General features: G+C 47.1%; 1 protein-coding gene across 5 annotated transcripts in view; it reads right to left on the bottom strand.

The window, feature by feature from the left end:
- Positions 1-20,676, bottom strand: part of BIRC6 (baculoviral IAP repeat containing 6) — a 3,097,233-nt gene that overhangs the window by 1,454,448 nt on the left and 1,622,109 nt on the right. For all 5 annotated transcript variants that reach the window (XR_011268132.1, XM_069607902.1, XM_069607904.1 and 2 more), the window contains one exon: positions 13,097-13,312. Coding sequence is in view for 4 of the 5 variants with exons in the window: in XM_069607902.1 (XP_069464003.1) it covers positions 13,097-13,312 (216 nt within the window). In the remaining variant the exon portion in view is untranslated. The remainder of the gene's footprint in view (positions 1-13,096; positions 13,313-20,676) is intronic.

The raw sequence follows: 20,676 nt of genomic DNA, 5'->3' as shown, positions 1-20,676 counted from the left end.
TTGACTTTACGTGTCTTTTTAAATTCCTAGATCCAGCACACACTATCTTCCTATAGAGTGCTGGAGGGGTTACCTAGTATCCTGTGTGTCTAGAAACTCATGTAGAAGTCCAATGCTATCCTTTTCTATCGAAATGGCTGGTGGTAGTAGTTTTACAACGAACTACCATGATTTTTTACGACCACGAACACAGATAGCTAAAAATTGCAGGAGCCATGTTTTCTTTTTTTCGCCCTTTCTTTTTGGAAAGGTCCTTCTAGAGTTTGTCTCTGCGTGCTAAAATAGGTTTGGTCCCTTTGTTTCTATGCCTTTGGCGGGCTTCAGGACTGAACACCGCCTTTGGTGACAGTGTGTCTGGGGTGGGCAGGAAGTGAGGGAGGTGCCCGAAACTCCCTGTACTTAGTCTCCTAGAAGACCCAAATGCATTCTGGCGTGATTGGCTGGCTGACTGTCCGGCAAGGACCACCACCCTGCTGGGTGAGTGACAGCTAGGCTGGAATGAAAGGGGGAAAACGGTTTAAAAGGCGAGTCTCTTGGCTTGGAAGGCAAAGTTGACCACTGGAACGAAAGAACAGAAGACTAGCTGGAAGAGGACAGCTGCTGCAACCCTTGGACCGTTGGTTTGCCCGGTGAAGCTCTGCTGCAGGTGTAAATTGCCAAGTTCATCTTGACAGAGAAGCCCCTTCAAGGACGACTTCTTCCTTTGAGTTGGTGGCACCAATCAACTCGTAAGCCACCTGGATACCATTCTCAGAGCTGGTTAGGATGGATACCAGCTTGTGTGCTTGACTACAGCTACTCAAACTGAAGATCTTCCATTTTGTGAATACGATTGCGATCACTTTTTGACAGTTCGGTCTACTAAATAAACGCATATCCGTGACATGAAATGCTACCAGGGCAAAAACACACTTAGCACCTGAGATACCCAGATGGAGTTGGAGGCAAAAATCACAGGCAATATTTTGGTTAGGCAGGGAGAATCAAGAAACACTCAGACAGGAGTTCAAAAGTCAAAGGGCCAGAGCCAGGGTCGAAAGACACCGGGGCCTGTTGCCGAAGATCACACAGACAGTTCACGATTCAACGTAGCCCAAAGTACTTCGATGTTGTCAATGTTCGGAAGCAAAAGTTATAAGAAGGAGGGAAGACAAGGGCAAGCCTTGGAGATGAAGAAAAGGGATTCACCCAGTTTCCTCAAGTAGAACACAGTACCTTGTTCCAATGATGCAGCTGGTGCCCTGGCAGTTATTCCTGTTTTCCCCAGACCCACGATTCCTGGAGCTTCGTTGTGAAGGAGGACGTCTGAAGGGGGTCTGAACCACACAGGGATGAAGCCGGCAACAGCTACGATGAATAAAAGGTGCGCTCCTTAAAAACAGGAGGCGCTCTTCAGGTGGCTATCCGGACCACTACAGCAGCGTGCAACGATTTCGACCAAGGAAGAGGATCCTCTGACTGTGGAAGATGAGCTGGTTATCCCCACCAAGCTCAAGGGAAGAAGACTCCGAACTGGATCTTCTCTTAGTCGTTGAAGGCAAGATAGCTCAGGACTGCAGCAGGGCTTCACCGGGATGGAGTAGTTGCAGCAGTCGTCGTTCTCTCCGCTTCTCTTCGGTTCCTTGTAGTTCCAGTGGCGACTCTCTGACTTCTAGCCCAAGAGACCTGCCTTTTAAGCGAAAAAACCCCATTCACACAGCCTGGCTGTCAATCACCCAGCAGAGGGGTTGTCCAGCATGGACAACTACTGGGGGCAATCATGACAAAGTGCGACTTGGGTTTCCTAGGATACCCTGTGCAGTGGGTGACTACACCCCTCCCTCACTTTCAGCCCACCTAGACACCCAGGTGCCTGGTGGAGGGCTTCTGAGCAGAAGCCTGCCAAAAGATTGAACAAAGAAGGCGAACCTAGTTTGCCGCGCCAAGTAAAACACAGGAAGGACTTTAACAAAAAGAAATGGCCAATAAACCCAACCAGAGCCAAAAGAAAGACGATTTGGTCAAGCGGGTTTATGTTTGAGGCCAATATAATAGCCAAGAACAGTACCACGTTTATCTAATATAATCGTGGTAGAAAAGTTAGGGTAGATACCACTGCCACCAGCCAAGTGTGAAAGTGTTAAAAGAGCGAAACAATACTCTAGGAGGTACAGATAAAAAGGGATACGAATTAACACTTTCCAGTACTCCATGGAAGATGGGGTGTACTGGATCTGTGCTAGATTGACTAATTAAAGTTAATGGTAACTTTACCCTTTTCTGGGGGACGGTAGTCACCTCAGAAATGGAGTCGAGGGAAGTCTCAAAGACAACCCTGTGCCACGGCACTGAAGGTGCTGTGTGACCCACAAAAAGAAGAGGGCTACTGAAGTGGTGTACTTCAGAGTCCACAATCACAAAAACAGGTAGAAACACATAGCAAAACACAGGTAGGGGGGGGCAGCTCTCCCTCACCAAGTGGAAAGAAATAAACTCCAGAAGTCCAGCAAAGCTGCTGGGCGACTAACTAGGTGAGGGAAATTAGCCATAGATGAGAAATCTCCCTAACACCCAACATGATTCTTTTTCGCACAAACTACTTCGCAAAGACTTTACCGTTTACTACGCAAACTACTCTTTCCTATCCAAGACACTAGCCCAATGACTTTGGTCCAGGCCTATTGAACTGAATCGAGTCCTCTAGTGAACTAAAGCTATTTGCACTGCCTAAGAAAGTCAGGCTGGGAATCCTCGGTAAAAGAGCAAAAAAAAGTTTCAATTTCACTTCAAAACTGTATTTCTCCTCTAAACCAATCACTGTCCTCCCGGTCATACTGTCCCGATACAATGACAGTACTCTCCCTAAGCCCCGCATCTGGCAGCCATCTTCAGATCTGGTAAGCACGTAAAGTGGCAGTATGACCAAGAAGAGATGCCAGAGGAAGGGTTTGCATGTGAATCCATGCCAGACCCATGCTGGAGAACAGGGAAGTAACTTAAACCTTCTCCAGCATGTGGTCTGACATGGATTCACATGCTCATGAACAAATACACAGCAGTACATATTACACAGCCACCGGCGCTGGCAAGGCTCATCAGAAGTTATCCACACTTAGACTGACCTCAAGCGGACAGGTTGCGTAGCACAGCCTGGCCAACTCTTCACTCCTCCCTGGAATCCCTGTTGACGCATTAGAACCTCGTGAAGGTATGGGTGGACCACCACATTGCAGCCCTGCAAGTGTCAGTCAGGGGTACACCGGAAAAGAACGCTGTTACAGCGATCGCTCTGGTGGAGTGGGCTCTAAGACCAAACGATCACTGTCCTTTGGGTCATACTGCCTCCATCCAATGAAAGTCCTCTCCCTAAGATCCACTTCTGGTGGCCATTTTCAGGTTTGGTAAGCACGTAAAGTGGCAGTATGAACCAAGAAGAGCCACCACGGGGAGGGAGGGTTTGCATGTGAATCCATGCCAGACCCATGCTGGAGAACAAGAGTTACAGGCAAGTAACTTAAACCTTCTCCAGCATGTTGTTAGGCATGGATTCACATGTTCATAAGAAGATTACACAGCAGTACAAATACACAAACACGGGAGGTGACCAGGATCAACTGAATTAACAGTCACCCATGGAACAGACTCCCTCCAGTGAAGAGGTTGCGTAGCACTACTTGCGCAACCCGGGTCTCCTTCCTGGAATCTGTCGATGCAGTAAAACCTTGTGACACTGTGCGCGGACCGAAAAGCAGCAGCTCTGCAGATGTCGAGCAGGGGCATAAAAGATAGAAACACCATTGTTGGTGAAATGGCTCTAGTTGAACGGGCTCTCAGCCGTACAGGAAGAGGTCTAGAGCCAACTGGAGACTGAAGTCTTCGACAAGGCCTTACCGTGATTCAGAGGTCTGAAAATGATGAACAACTGATGAGTCTTCCGAAAACTGTGTGCCATGTAAAACTTCATGGCACGAACAAAGCCCAGCGAATGCAGCACCCTCTCTGCCGGCAACGCCGGATTCGGGAAGAAGACAGGCAACACCAACAACTTGTTGAGGTGAAACTCTGACAGCACCTTAGGCATAAAGGTGGGCTCTGTTTGCAGTACCACCTTTGTAGCCTGGAAGTACAAGTATGGCTGTCTGCATGATAGCGCCTGACCGCCCCGACCCACCAGGCCTAGGTGATCGCCACGAGAAACGCTGTCTTCCATGAGAGAAACTCGAGCAGGGCTTGATGCATCAGTTCAAAGGGCTCCCCCCATGAGCTTCGTCAAGATCACATTGAGTTACCAAGCTGGGGAAGGAGTCTTCACTTGTGGAAAAGTCCTGAAGTGGCACTTGAGGAACGCCTTGATGAGCCTGTGCAACCACAGGGAAGGCCTACCCAGCGTCCTGGTGTAACGGGATATGGCGGCCAGTTGTACCATGATAGAGGCATGAGCCAATCCAGCCTTGGCTAAACTGCAGGCCTGTGACATGCAGAGGAGTCATCTTCTGAGCCTGGCACCACACAGAGAAACGCTTCCACTTATGGCTGTAGCACGTAAACGTTGAAGAGGCTCTGGCCTTGGCCAGGATGTCCTTCCATTCCGCTGGTAAAGAATAATGTCCACATTCTAGGGCTGCAGGAGCCAGGCCCTGAGGTTCAGTGACAATGTTGTGGTGTAGAATTGCTCCTCCCTCTCTAGCGAGAGGATCGGGAAGCAGTGGCAGCCTGATCGACGGAGCTGCCGACAGACGAAGCAGGTGTGTATACCAGATTTGTGGTGGCCCCACCGGAGAGAAGAGCATCATCCTGCAGTGACACTGAGTGTGTTGATCACTCTTAGCAGGAGTGGGAATGGAGGAAAAGCGTATACGAAAAATGCCTCCCACGGGAGCAAGAAAGCATCCCCCATCCCCATCGGCTGCGAGAAACTGTTGGTGAACTTCTGACACTTGGAGTTTGTCGGGAAGAAGTCGATCTGGGGTTGAACCCATTCATGGGATAGAAGGATCCACTTGGTCCTGGCGAAGCTCCCACTCGTGGCATGACCGTAGCTCCTTGCTGAGCAAGCCTGTAATGGTGTTCTTGGTGCCCGCCAGTTGATAAGGGACGAGAAACATGTAGCGCCCGGCTTCTGAATGTAAAACGTGGTGGTGGTGCTGTCCGTGAATATCCTCACCACCTTGCCCCTCAGCAAGTGCAGGAAGGACTTGAGGGCCCAGAAGACTGCCCGAAGCTCCACGACGTTGATGTGAAAGATATTTTCTTCTGGCAGCCAGAGGCAACTGGCGTGCAATTGTCGGTGTGGGCTGCGGTGTGGGCTCCCCAACTTTCCAGAGAAGCATCCGTGGTGACAGTCTTCAGTTAAGGCGGCACTTGGAATGGAGCCCCTTGCACGAGAGTAAGGCGCACAACCGACCACTATCGCCCATAGAAGCTCCTCGTTGAGGGCGATCCCGTCTGTCCAGGATCCTGAGACTTGCAGCCACCTTTCCTATCCAGAAACTCCTGGCGAGGCCTCATTTGTAGTCGGTAAAGGCGCGCAAGGTCGATGCAGGAGAACATCAGGCCCAGCAGGCAGCTACTTGCAATGAGTCGAAGCAGGATTTCTGATAATATATGGAAAATCCCAGATCAATCAGCAGACGAATGGTCCTCACTGTGTGCCTGCTCGCTAGAGCTTGGGAGTGGGATCAGAACAGCCAATCGTCCAGATAAGGGTAGACAGATACCCTTGAGACGAAGATGCACCGCCACCATACCCAAGCACTTTCTAAAGACCCTTGGTGACGATTAGTCCCTGAACCACAAACCGCATGAACTTCCGGTGCTTCCCGTGGATGGGCACATGGATGCAGGTGTCCCCAAGATTCAGCGACGCTAGGATGTCACCCTCCTCCAGTTGGCCGAGCACATGCTGCAACATGACCATCTTGAATTTCTGAGACTTCCAGTACTTGAGGCGTCTCAGGTCCAGGATCGGCCTCCACCCTCCCGACTTCATTCAGGTCAGAAAGTATCTGGAGTACACACCGGAGCGCCATAGGTGCTGTATGACAGGTTCTATCGCCACCTTATTTAACATGTGGACCTCCTGCAGCAGCTGTACCACATGTTGTACTTGTCGAGCCACCGGGGGAATACGCGGACACCTGCGTTGGAACTCCAAGGTGTGCCCCTTTCCAAGAGCGTCTAGCACCCATCTGTCAGTGGTGAAGGTCTTCCACGTGCTGATGAACCTCGCCAGCTGGCCTCCCACTAGGGGGCACAAGTGCGTCCCCCCTAAGTACATGGCTGATTCAGGGCTGTTTCAGGGTCGGGGCCTCCGCTGCCGTATGCCTATGAGCAACCTCTGTAGGCCTCAAGTCCTGGAGCGGGAAGGCTGCCGATAAGGGGTGGTATATCCCTTGGAGGACCTGCCGGACTTTCCTCTCGAGGAACGAAAGAACAGCGAAAGTGCGGTCTGTCTCTTGATAATTTGCAGAGGCTCATCGACTGTCTTGCCAAAGAGGTTCTCTCCATAAAATGGTATGTCCAACACTTTGGACTGAATGTCTGGTCTGAAGTTGGTGGCTTTGAGTCATTCTTGCCAACAAAGTGACATTGCATTGCCCATCTGACAGAACCATGTGTCTGCGAGTTCCACTGCCACTAATGGAATGGTCCACGGCCACTTCACATTCCTTGAACAGCGCCGGAGCTTTAACCTTTGTGTCCTCAGGTATTAAGTACAAAATAGGGCCCAATGTATACCATAGTTACCGATCATAGCAGGACAAAATGGCCAGGACGTTAGTGGCCTAAATGGTGCGGGCAGTACTATAGATTAGCTTTCCCCCCCATGGTGTCCAGCTTCTTCCCCTCCTGTTAAGGGGGCACGATGGGCGAGGATGATTGGTTTGCTGAGCGTTTCCTGGCTGCAGTTGAGACCACAGAGTCTGGTGAAGGCTAGGACCTCAGACACTTGGGGGGCCAAGTCCGGAACTCATTTCTTCTCAAGCCTATCCCGCTTGGGTGGAGCGGTGCTCAGTCTTCATAAGGACTAAGCCCTCATCCCAGATATCTTCTACCAAGGGATTGGACAAGGTCATCGGTCTGGACTCACGTCGTTGGGTAAGGAATCCTTCCTTTTTAGTCTCCTCAGGCTCAAGTTGAAAATGTTCGAGGCCCTCATCATGGCGTGTAAAGAGCCAACCTCATCCGGTGGAGAGACCCTGTGCAGTTCATGCGCACCAACTGGCACAAAGTCATCGGCTTTGTCGGTGTCCGTCGCTGTATCCGTGCCCGTATGTGCTGCCCGATGCCCAGTCAGTCAAATTCTGAGGGGAGGTGATGATCGACACCTTTGACCAGCTGGGTCCTTTGACCTGCACTTGTGCTGGGAAGGACTCCCAGGTGGGGGCTTCTAGATAGAGCATGGCATGGTGTGGGAGGCAGGCAGTTGAATTTCTGAAACAAGCGTGTTCAGCATGGCCAGAATGTCCAAAGACCTGTCCCTCGGTGAAAGGAATAGGCAGTGGAGGTTCCAGACTGATGAGCCTCCTCTGGTAAGGTGGGGGGACCGGGCTCACCACATGGAGACCAATCTACAGACACGGATCCCTGGCCCCTTTCGTGGACCAAATAATAGACTTTGGGCAGATCATCACCCTTCTCAGAGCTTGTATAAATCTGTACAGGTTTCACCGGGCCAGCTTGTGGTTCCGTAACATTCTTATCAGTAGGAGCTTTAGACTTTACCCTCTTCTGGAGACTTCCGGGGAGGAGCAGTCAGTGGTGGTGGTGTCCCCATTCCAGGGGTCTTTGCATGGAACTAGCGGTGGAACACCTGCTCAAGGAGCTCCTTGACGACCCACAACTCTCACCATTCTTCGCCATGGAGCGTGCACACCGGGCACTTACTGCAAGGCCCAAGCCTGGAGACTTCAGCTGCCCGATCATCGCTAAAATTCTGAGCTACCGCAAGAGAGACCCAATACTTCAGCTGCCAGGGACAAGAAAGAGCTTTGGCTGTGGCCCCAAACCATTTGCATCTTTCCCGACATTTCAGTCGCTGTCCAACAAGAACATCAGCTGTTCAAAGGAATCAAGGAAGGGTTGGGGGGAGGAGTAGGGAGATCAATACCCTAGTTGAAAACTCCTGTAATTGACCCCAACATGAAGTTCTGTAAGCTCCTTGGTGTACATTACACATTTGTTTGTGCCGCCACAATTTTTAATATGGTCAGAGTAACTTGTTTAGCGTGCCGACACAGCGACAGCGTTCCCCTTAGCAACTGCTTTGAATTTTTTGTCCTTTAGGGGTGTACCCACTAGATGTTCGTGGGTTGACGAGGGGCGGTGGGAGGGGGAGGGAATGGGAGGGCAATATACTGCTTGTTGGGGGGTGGCAGGGATGGCAGGGGAAGGGGGCAGGGAGCGGGTTGGTTTTCTGGATTGTTCATTTAAGGAAAGGTTGGTTGAAGGTGTTAAAATATCTTGGCGGGCATGGGGTGGACAGCTGCGGTGGGGCATGCGCTCAAGGGCAGCATACAATGTTCATCAAACTTGACTGGTGGGTGAAATGCGAGTCACTATTATGAGCTGGAATGTTAGGGGATTGGGGAATTCTACCAAATCAAGGAAAATAAGGCCTACATAGCCAGACACAGGGTCAAAGTTAGTTTATTACAAGAAACCCATCCTAGGGCCGACACTGGTCACCGTATTGCCCCAGCTTGGGGTGGGAACAGATTTTTTACCTCCTACTCAACCGAGTCTTGTGGTGTGTTGAAATTGGTGCATAAAACTGTTAATTTAATGGAAACAAAGACACACATTGACCCGGCTGGACATTATGTCATTATACATTGTATCCTTTAGGGGGTTGAAATGCTTCTGGTAAATACTTATTGCCCTAAAGTTGACCCCCCCAGAATACTTTGATGTGGTCGGGGAGATACGGTCCTCATACATCGGAGTCCCAGGGGGGTAGTGGGGAGGGGCCTAAACTTCCTCCTGGACCTCAGATTAGGGCTGCCCGCCAACTGACAGTACACATGAACCTAAGGGATGCCTGAAGGCTCACACACCACCAGACACGTGAATATACTTTATATTCCTCCGTACACAATATGGCCTCGTGCATTAATGTTTTTCTGGTAACTGGTTCACTCCTGGGCAATATTCTCTGGGTCCAAATACATCCTCGCACATTATCTGACCACTCTCCATTAATATTGAATATTGGTACTGATAAACCCCCCTCCCCGGTCCTACTTGGAGATAAGTCGGAGGCTTTGAGGGACATAGTTTTCGGACATAGAAACTTTCTTTGCCTGTAACACCACAGGAGATATCTCATTGGGTACTCGGTGGCAAGCCTTTAAGGTTTTCATTAGAGGGATGTCAATATCTAGGGAGGCAGGAGTTCTTAAAACGATAAGGAATGACCTGCGCCTCAGTGAGGCCTGACTCAAGGCCCTGGAGAACGAACATGCATGTCTTGATCTGAAAACTCTAGCACAGCAGCACAGATACGAACTGTAGTGGGGGCAAGGGGGGCACTCAAGTTCACAGTATTCGCAATGAGCAAGGGGAACTGAAATGGGAGGAAAGTGATGTTCTGAAGTGTTCCATACTTTTTATGGGGCCATTTACCAGGAGGACCCTAGATTTGACGCTGTCACAGGTGCCTGGCTCGAGGGAGTGCTGCTGTCAAGGTTATGTCCACAAGCTACTGATTGCAATCAATAGCCAGATTATAGCGGACAAACTCTTAGCCGTTATCAGGGACCTTCCCAGGGAAAAGGCACACAGCCCTGATGACATAACTGCAGAGTTTCTTGTCCCCATATCTCATCAGTGTCTGGGAAGAGTCGTTGGTCAATTCCCTACTGCCCGAGTCCATGCGTGAGGCCGTCAACCATACTGCTCAAGCCTGGTAAACCCAGCACCAACTGCGGGTCTCATCGCCCTCTATCACTCATGAACATAGACATTAAAATATTTGCCAAAGTGCAGGGGAATCGGCTGCTACCGTTAATGTCCCACATTATCCATCAAAATCAGGAAGGATTCGTCCCAGGCAGAGCCACATCTCTCAACACCCGTCGACTATTCAATGTAATGGCTAGGCTGAATTCAGATGTAGAGACTGTAGCGGTAATGATTGATGCTCAGAAAGCATTCGACATGGTATCATGGAAACACCTGTATCTGGTACTGGAAAAAATGGTCCTGGGTTCAGAGATGCTCGAATATATTAAATTATTATACTCTAGCCCCCTGGCGAACGTGCTAGTCAATTCCAGGATCTCTGATCAATTTGAACTGGGAAGAGGTACCAGTCAGGGATGCATCATATCCCCAATTCTTTCTGCACTGTCTATTGAGCCAATGGCTGACTTCCATCCATTTTCATCACAGTAGTTGTCTGCGCATCAGAGCCAACCCTAAAATAATATTGCTATACACAGACTATGTTCTGCTCTATATTCGCGACCCACAAACTAATCTCAACCCCATTATCCGGTACATTACTCTCTTCGGCGAGCACTCGGGATTTGTCATAAACTATACCAAATTCGAGAGCTTCCCCCCTTCACGTTCTGTACAAAAGAACCCTGCAGGGACTTCCCCCTTCTATGGGATCCGAATGGCATCAGGTACTTAGGTGTGATGGTTGCCCGAGAGGGCGCTTCCCTCCTTCGTAACAAATACTCGGTCCTCGAAGATTATGTCAGAGGTGGTCACTAGGTGGAGGTTGTTACCAATATCACTGGCGGGTACACTTGCTCCAATTAAAATTACCCTGCTCCCCAAATTGCTCTACACATTCGTTAATGTTCCCCTCTGGCCCGGCAAACCATACTCCACTAAACTGCATTGGACACTTGTGCAATTCTTATGGCATGCTGGGGCGGTCCGTAAAAAGTGAGTAGACCTGACCCATCCATATACTGCAGGAGAACTGACAGCTCCACATCTTGAATTTTACTGGTTAGCTGCCCAAGCCCAATTAGCATCCTACTGGTACGGTGGGGATGCATCCCCGCCTCACGTGATGCTACAGGGAGGATTGACCTCCGGACGATGGTCCTATAGGAGAAATTCACCGGCAACTGCCCTTACGGCACGGTTAAGAACACCTTGTCGGCACGGTTAAGAACACCTTGTCGGCATGGCACTCAATTTTCTCAAAAACTGGGGCCAAACACCCATACTATAAGTGCCTTCCACTGTGGAAGATCCCCGGGTTGGGTCCCACGTGGGACACAACACTGAGCTCACGCTGGGAGGGCCTGGGTTATCAAGCATTGGCCAACCTGTTTCCACACAGCTCCTTCATTACTCGACAAACCAGGCGACAGGGCCATGGGGACAAGGCTATGGAGCAATTGCAGTATTATAGAATTCTTGCTGCGGTCACCGCAGGGTGGCCAGACTAACCCAGTGAATGCCCCCGAAATGCTAAATTGTCATATTGTAAAATCCACGAATTGCTGTGGCCGCCTTTCCACACTTTATAAGATATTGAATAAACACTCAAATTTACCTGCAATCGGGTTTAAATGGCGGTCAGTTTAAATGTGGAGCCGTCTGATCCCCAATGGAAAAACATGTACAAGCATACACGTAATGTATCCCTGAATTCCAGATTTAGAGTCATGCAATTTAAATTGTTAAATAAACTTTACTACACGCCAGGGAAACTGGGTAAAATGCTTAAGAGTGGGGAACAACTGTCTGAGAAGCCGCACACGCGGAGTCGACCATATTTACATTTTCTGGAGCTGCTCCTCCCTGGCTGTATTTTGGGAATCAGTCCTGAAAACATATTCTGACATAGTGGGAGTTACACTACATCTAACCCCTTTGGGTGCACTGTTTGGAGGTGGGTCCTCACCTCCGTTCAAACGCCTCAGACCTTTTCTAAGCATGGGGTGCATGATTGCCAAAAGGTGTATACTGCTCAAATGGAAATACAAAAACCCTCTAACTGCCAAGACATGGCTGGTCGACCTTACTTGGGCCCAACACTGTGAGGAGGTACACTCCCCAACTCCTCCAGACCTAAAGGCACTTGGGTAGAGTTCTGCTCGTACCTAGCTGGCCTCACCTCGGACTAAGCATCTGGTTGTCTTGTTGAATTACCCTCCATATCCTTCTGTCACCCATCTGCACCTACCTTGATTCTGTATCGAAGAGCCAGCTGTCCGAGTGTCGTTTCTTGTACTGCAATGTTTTGCTTCTCTACATCTGCGTGCTCTAGTGTGTTCTAACTGCTATCTGTTCTGCTCTGCCTGGCGTTTCTCGTTGTACCAAGAGTAAATAAATAACATTGATTAAAAAAGAAAAAGAAAATTCCTTGCAAGAAATCCAGCTCCCAATTCCGCATGAACTGCAAAATTTGGTGCAGAGCTAGGAAGACCCAATCACCTTTTAAAAAATGTATTCTCCATGATTTGCAACTCTGACATGTTTACGGATCCCCATAACAAGCCACCATAGTTAATTGCTGCCTTCGTCCATGTATCAGACAATAAGAAACATTTGAAATTGGTGGCTCTGACACTAATGAACCGAGAGACAACCCATAGAGATGGGCTGATCCATGTTTTCTGTTTATTGGCATGGGCTTTGCATTTCATAACTGAGGAGAGGCGCATACCTAAACATTTTAATTCATAAACCCTGGATATGACTGCCCCATTACTCCATTTTACAGAGTTGACCTTTAAATCCATGTCATTCATTAATTGAGTATTAACAGCAACTTTTGGAGTGCACTTGGGGTACGGGCTATTAAAAAAATATCTTCAGCGTTAATCAGAATAGGAAAAGCCCCATTTCCTAATCTTGTATAATCCGCTTTGGAGTCTAAATATGCAGCTTTGGCACACTCCCAGCTTTACATAAATCAGAATCTTATTTTTGGGACATCCAATTGAAATACTCATGAATCTAGTATACCAATGTTTGAGGCCTGTCCTGAGACAGATGAAAATCTGTATAAATTGAAACTGCATCCGTGTCAAGAACTTTCTCTTTAGTGCCAGCACCATAGAGTGATGAACAACATTTGTCAGTAGTGTTATAAGCAATAAAGAGAATACATTTTATATTATAATATTTTCAAATTGTATCCTACCTTACAGACAAACAGTAGCAGATCAGCATGGCATGTGAAGTCCATGGATAAAAGGAACAGAGCCAGCTTCTGAACAACAGAAATGCATCGTTCATGTGCCAGTGTGAAAGGAAGTGGCTCGATCTCTGGACTTTCCTTTGCTGCTGACACTTCAGTATCCAGAGAAGAACGGGGCCATTCTGCTGTACGACGCAGGCGTATTAAATCCTTAAAGTGCTAAAGAACAAAACATTGAAAATATTCATTAAAACTAAATAAATAACATGAGGAACTAAAAAAAGTGTGTTGAAATGTTTTAATCCTCTTGTTAAGAGTCAGAGTGCTCTAAAATGTGCATCTCAAACAAAGCATTTTGTTTTTACTCACAGCAAAGTTTTACTTCCGTTGCCACAAGCAATAGTTGTGTATATCTCCACTGAGAACACATGTTTGGCTATTGAAAAGCATAGTTGTGTCTGAAAGAATACAGCTACAGTTCCAATCTCCTCGGTTTGGTGGCACCCTTCAGGTAATGAAAACAGTTTTCTACATAATCATATTTTAAATGGTCCCATATTCATAGGCAGGTCTTGCAGAAAAGTCTTTCCACAGCCAAGATGTGGGGTTGCAATTTAGATGCGTCAGTTCTAGAATTGATGTGTGCACAATAGCAGTTTGATTGTTGTATACCCTAGTGTTTTCCAGTTCCACGTAATGTCGCTGTGAAAAAGTAGTTTCATTCTGGCGACTTTTTACTGGCTACCAAAATTCTTTCTCCAGATATTCTAGGAGGGTATAATTATATATAATTATCTCCAGTCCTAGTAGATTTGGGTAAAGTGTTTGATAGCCTGGAAGGTGCATCATTAATGCATTTTTTTTAAAGTCGCCAACCTGACTACTTTTTTCATGGCAACATTGATGCTGTGTTTCCGTACGCAACAGCCCTAAAAAGTACTTCTTATACCTTACTACACAATCATTGCTAACTGCTATCCACCTCAATAACTCCGTCAAATTCTGCATACATACATTCCATGCTAAATGCCTAGCTAAAATAAAGTATTCATTTTCAGCAATATACATTATCCTCGCAGATGTGTTACTGGGGAGTTATACCGTGCTCAGTTGCATTAGCATAATCTTGAGCTTACTTGCTACAATGTGACCTCTGTCTTACAAATGTGTACATACCTGCAAGTGTATGGTTTTCCCTCTGCCTCATTTTAATATACACTTTTATATATGGAGTGTGGAATTTCTATTACTTATTATCTAACCAAATGTGTGCACTGTACCAGTCAACCACCTCCTTTGAGTTTGGCCTGGGCTGCTTTGCCACAACTACCACTTGAAGAACCTGGTGAGCTTCGTTTAGATTCTATGGGCCTTTTCCAATGGCCATCATATGCCCGTCTTGACTTGTCCTGGACAGTTTGCCACGCAGCCCGCCACACCACCTCGTCCTAAGGAGGATCTGCGATTCCCCTCCCACATCCTAAGGGGGATCCGCCTCCCACATCAGCGCTAAAAATCTGGAGACCCCAGCATGCATCTAGTACACTCCTCATGCAAGCTAATCAATTCAGTCATAGCGTCACCACACCCTTGCAAAACAGCTCCTTTCACCAATGGGGGTCGTCACTAGAATACACTTACCTTAAAACTAGCAATGATTCCTCCACTGCCCTGCTGCATGGCACCCTCGACCACCGAGTTACCATGCATGTGTTACCCAAACCCACCCCTTTTCTTCCCCTACTTATATACTTCTGTTGCTCCCCTTGCCCTACCAGCTGGCCCAAAGCCACTAGCAGCGATGCCCGCCTACCTTAGGTCGCAGAGCTCAGCACCAAACTGGTTCTCAACATTGACCAGGCCCTTGCAAGATCCGCTGGCACAGATCCTTCTGCTACACCTAGTAGCCTCTCCCTGCCACAAGTTACCTTTACCAGAAACTCCTGCTTAGGTGACCCCACTGCCCCATATAAGTTCTAGACTTAAGCTACTGGCACTTCCCCAATTTAGCACCAATAGAAACTCCTGCCTAGGATACCGCATAGCCTATGCCTTAAGAGTCACTCCTAAAACCTATAGCACTGCGTAGCTCAAACAACCCTTCAAGGTCTCTGTAACCACAGAAGGTTAGGAAGCCCATCACTGCTGATAAGCCGCGTGAAATCCTCCTCCCAGCTCCCTAGCACAGCAGGCTAGTTGAGTAGATACCTCCTAGACCACCAATCAAGCCTATACCAACACCACTGTAAAACTGTGGTCTCATCAAAATAAGATTGATTACTGCACACGTCCTGGAAATACATTATGTAATTACCACCCGTAACCTCGACCTCCTTACAACCACTGAAACATGGCTGCATGCTGCCTCATCCGTGCCTTCTCTATTGCAATCCCTCCAGGATTCACGATCTACCGCTGTGAGATATAATGCCAGGGGCGGAGGAGTAGTACTCCTAGCAAGAGACTCCCTAGACATCAGAGTCTGCAACTCCACCCTATCAGACAACTATGCCATCCTGTCTGTTAAACTGACCCCCTAACAGCACCACTCTCCACACTATCTACTGCCCCCCAGGCTCTGCACCTTCCTTCAAAGAAAACATTATACACACTCTTGGCAGTAAAATATTAAAATCGCCTCGAAAGTGATACTCCTGGGAGATTTTAACCTAGGTGACACCGACCCCTCAGATTTAGCTGCATCCTCACTCTCTAGCTCATTGGTGGCACTAGGCTTTCAACAAATTGTTAACTTCTTTACACACAATAAAGGACGCATCCAAGACTGAATTGTAGACCTAAACGGCCAAGCCAACATCCTTGCTAATGACCCCTGTCAAAGGTTGGACCATCATTTTGTGCACTTCACCATCTCTGCCTACTCCACACCGACTACCATCCCTCTGCCTCCTACCCTAGCACGTAGCTCTAACAATATTATCTAAGAGCAAAAATCGCCCCCTTGCTTAATACTCTTACCAGAGCCGCCCTTTGCTATAGACCCCAACAAACTGGCTGACCTGTACTCCAAGACCTTGACAGAGGCCATAGCCACGTTTACACTGTTCAAACCACGCAAACTCAAACCAACTGCACACAGGAACTGCAAACACTTTGCTCCAAAAACAGCTTGCTGAAGCAGTTTGAAAATAATTCAAGCCAAAAAACTACTGTTCTCCCTTGCTGCCAAACATTACAAAAAAGTTATCCTCTGTCAAAACCTACAACTACAATGCCCACAGTGGCAATGCAAAATCCAACTCTAGCGAGTTGCTCATGTTAAGGGAATTGGAAACCCCCACTAAACCACCATTCACCATTATGAAAGACAACGCCTGGTGTACCAATATTCAGAACGACATGCTCATTAAAATGCAAACTACACAGAAACATTGATAATAAGCAAGCCTTGGTTAAACTCCTGCCATCTTCCACAACTATGAGTACCACCTCCCCGGACTGCCAAAAAGATTTGCCATTGTTCCACTTCACCAACGTCTCAGAAGTCGAAGTTAAAGCTATTTTAAATGCCCTTAAACCTTGTTGCAAAGGCGACATCTGCCCTGCAAGCCTCAAAGACTATGCTGAGATCTTGGCATCCCTAATTGTCTCCTTCATCAATGCCTCATTCACCATGAACAGTGTTCCCACAAGCCTAAAAAGAATCCTGGGTTCTCCCACCCAGCAAAAAAGCCTCACTTGACCCTATGATTCCCAGCAACTACAACCCAATCACTACCGTTACCCTTTTGACTAAAAAATCTGGACCGAGCAGCCTAGCTACAAATCCAGAGCTACCTCGAAGCAAACCATATCCTGGGCATGCGTCAGTCGGGATTCCGCCCAGGCCATGGGACCGAATCAGCACTACTTGAGCTGAAAATTCAGATTGATAAGATTAGGCACAATGGAAAGCTGGCACTTCTGCTACTCCTGGACTTGTCTGATGCATTTCACCTGGTGGACCACAAAATCCTAGCTCGCCACCTCATCTGCGGCAAACTTCTCTCCTCAGGCCACAAACTGGATTGTTTCCTTTCTAAGTGACAGAGTGATCAGAGTATTTGCAGAGAATGCCAGCGCCCCACCAGCACTGATCACCTGTGGTGTTCGGCATGGATCCTGTGTATCCCCTACTCTGTACAACAACTTTACAGAACCACTCTTCATCCTCCTAGACTCAATTGGCATATCTTATACAAACTATGCTGATGAGACACAAATATTACTCCCCCTCTATGGCAATTACCTTCATGACTACCCACCGCCTGCATCTAAATGACGACAAGACAGAAATCCTACTTGTGGGCACCCCTTCGATGATCAAGAAGCTTGACCCTAAATACGCCTCCTTCAATATTGACGGCATCACAATACCAGTATCACAGTTTGTAAAAACGCTAGGAGTTTACCTCGAAGATAAACTTTCCCTCTCAAGGCAAGTAAGTGCTATTGCCTCTTCAGCCGCCTCCACAACAAAATTCGAGTTCCAGAGACTATCGTGGGTTTCAGGAGACCTGTGTGGTCCCAAACGTCATGTTGCATGGGGTTGAAGGCATTTAAACAAACTAAGCATAAAGGAGTATGGTAAGGGAGGGGCGAAGTAATTGATGTGGCCATTAATTTTTGCAAGTGTCGTGATAACAACACTTAATAGAAAACCTTACTCTATTATAAAAATTAATGTCACTGTCCTGTCCATGTCGGTTGAGTCGAGGTCAGACTACATGATCAGAAGGGGTTTGAGCTGCACAAAACCAGCAGTAACTATAGTACAAGGGTACCAAATTAAAGAATGTCTAACCAAGGTTCTATAAAAGTTGGATCTTTATTTCAAAATATAAAAATGCAAACATCTAATGGAAATACTACTGGCCCACACCTGTAGTGAAAATGCTGAGAAAGCAGACTTAACATAGGGGGGAACTTTTTGAAGGCTGGGTGCTCAACCAAAGATTTTAGCAGCAAACAAGTCTGCATAAGGGCTTTAAAGTCACTAGGGTCTTGAGGTAGGCCATTGGCACAAGGACTCTTCAAATACCTTTTCAGGCTCAAAAGCATTAAGACCAACTTCTAGTGTGCTGAGCTGGAGTCAAGCAAGACAAGTCGCGTTGTTCCAATGGACAGTCGGCATAGAGGAGACGTCCAGTCAGCGTTCGAAACAGAGTCGATGGTTTCTAACAGTTAGAAAAGGCGGACGAGTTGAGTGAGACAAATGACTTAACACTTGGTAATGTTCTTTCTGAAGGATGTTCCTCATCTAGAATATCAATCTCCTAGCATAACCGTTTTTTTTGGAAACTTTTTCTGCCAGCAGGGGGCCCTGCGCAGATCTGCTTGACGCCTATACGCATCCTGCGCCGGACAGGACATTGGAGCCAGATCTTAGGTCCACAATTTTTCCCTAGCACAGATGCTGAGGGACAGCAGAACAAAACGGTGTAACATCTATATGCCAAATGGAGCAGGTGATGAGGAATCTGTGGGAGGACCATCCATCAGAAACAACAATACTGAGAGTTAAATAATTGGCTCTTCTAATGGATTCCTTCGCCTTCCTCATCTATGAGAGACTCCCAGAGTAGTACTTCGATCTGGAGAAGAAAGGAGAGCAAGACACCAAGTCGACTAAATAATGACTGGGTTGGGCCTAAAGACACATGGGTGCAGAGTCTGGTATCCTATATTTTTGGTGAAAACTCATTTTTAGATGGGGATTTTAACGGCTTCATCATAGTAAGAAAGCTGTCTTCCCATAGGTCACCTAGAACTGTCTTCCCATATGTCATCTAGAACCAAAATAGACATGACGATCTTACAGGCTTGTTCCCTTCGTTCACAGAGGAAATCATCCTTCCTCCGTTCTGGGGTAGATCAACCATTGTAGCTGCATTATACATATGAAATGCCCCAATTGCATTGGCAGGAGAGTCCCAGTTTGGTAGCTGTAATGCTTGTGCGAAATAAGAGCTAAAACAATATGGCGCCCATACACAGCCATCTTGGATATTCATCTCCCATCACTGCAATGAAAGCCTCCATTTTACGTGGGCACAGCAGAGTAAACACGCATCCCGCAGTGAAGGCAAAGCAAGGTCACATAAATCTTGTTGCTGAGTGGACTTATTGTGGAGAATAGTTATTGTATTGTCTGCTGAATGACAAGCCAGGAGCCAGTGAGGGAGTTGTAGTCTCCTGCAGGTGCAGTGATATGGTGTCCCAGGAGAATGAGAGGAGAGGGAAGCTGGGTTTGTTGTACTTCTTTCTGGGTTTTTCCACTCTTTACCCCCTTCCACTTGTGAGGCCAGTCATAACCGAGAAGGGCGGCGTCATGCCCCCATAAAGAGAAGATGGTTCTCCTCAGAAAAGTAAGAATCTGGATCCCAGGGTGATGCAGTTTCGCTGAGAGGGAGGACGCTCCGCTCCAGACCCCGTTACTGCGTGTGATCTTTTGGTTTACCTGCTCTGGGACTAAGCAGTGTTGTACGGGCCAAGATGAAGGTGTGTTCTGCAATATGTGTATTTTGTAATATATATATATATATATATATATATATACACACACACACATACACACATAGATAAGGTGTGAACAAAGGGCCTATAACAAGCCATTTATATGTTTTATTACATCCCAATAGTCAAAGTGTTATTTTTTGCCTGTCTGAGTCCAATCACTTGTTTTGCCAGGGGCCGGGGAGTGGCAAGTCTAAGGTCCACCCTACATGGCCGAGCAAACGCAAAATTTTTTGGGCGCTGAGAGCAGGGTATTTGTGCTGGTGTTGATGACAAAGAAGCCTGCCGAAAATGAAGTATTGAACTCGGAACGGCAAAATAAAAAAAAATAAAGGGGTGTGTATTTGTATTGAGGTGTTAACTATAGGGAAGTGAATTATCCGTTCAATACGAATTCCCTAGAAACAAAGATGACATCAGCTCCATACAGAAGAGTGAAAGTAAACATGTGAAAAGAAGACAAAATCCCCCCAAAAAAAACTAAATCAACAAAGCGAGGTACCAGGGCATTCTTGAGATCTCTTCCAACACCAGCTATTGCACTGGACCATCACAGACAAAAAAAAGGAAAAAATGCAAAACCAGAAAAAGCAAAATGATTAATGAAAGATCAAGAAACAGTTGACAGGGAACGCACAAAAAGTCCAACATTAGAAGAAAGAGCCCAACAGAAATTGCTGATGAATCTATCAGTCTACGTAGATGAAAAACAGTTTGTTGCCTGAAGAAACCTCTAATAACGAAGAAGCCTCACTATGTATCTTGGACGAGTATGAAGAGGGTCACACTATATACAATGACGTAGTAGAGCTCTCCTGCGAGGAGATCTCAGATATTGAACTTCACAGCTCACGCGGAGATGACTACAGCTGAAAGAACGCAAGAATACTAAATCTGATCCAATTACAGCACCCAAAACAATGAAACACAAAATAACGAACATGCTGGAAATTGTTTGCAAAAATCAGACAAAACTTGGCTCAAACTGCCAACATTTATCGATCCACGACGAAATAAAAAATCATGGAATACGTAAAAAATGGAGAAAATGCAAGAAATAAATGACG

The sequence above is a fragment of the Ambystoma mexicanum genome, chromosome 4q, assembly GCF_040938575.1.
Source record: "Ambystoma mexicanum isolate Mex_15411 chromosome 4q, UKY_AmexF1_1, whole genome shotgun sequence".
Taxonomy (NCBI): Eukaryota; Metazoa; Chordata; class Amphibia; order Caudata; family Ambystomatidae; genus Ambystoma; species Ambystoma mexicanum.
Note: the sequence above shows the minus strand (reverse complement) of the source record. Positions and strands in the feature narration are given on the sequence as shown.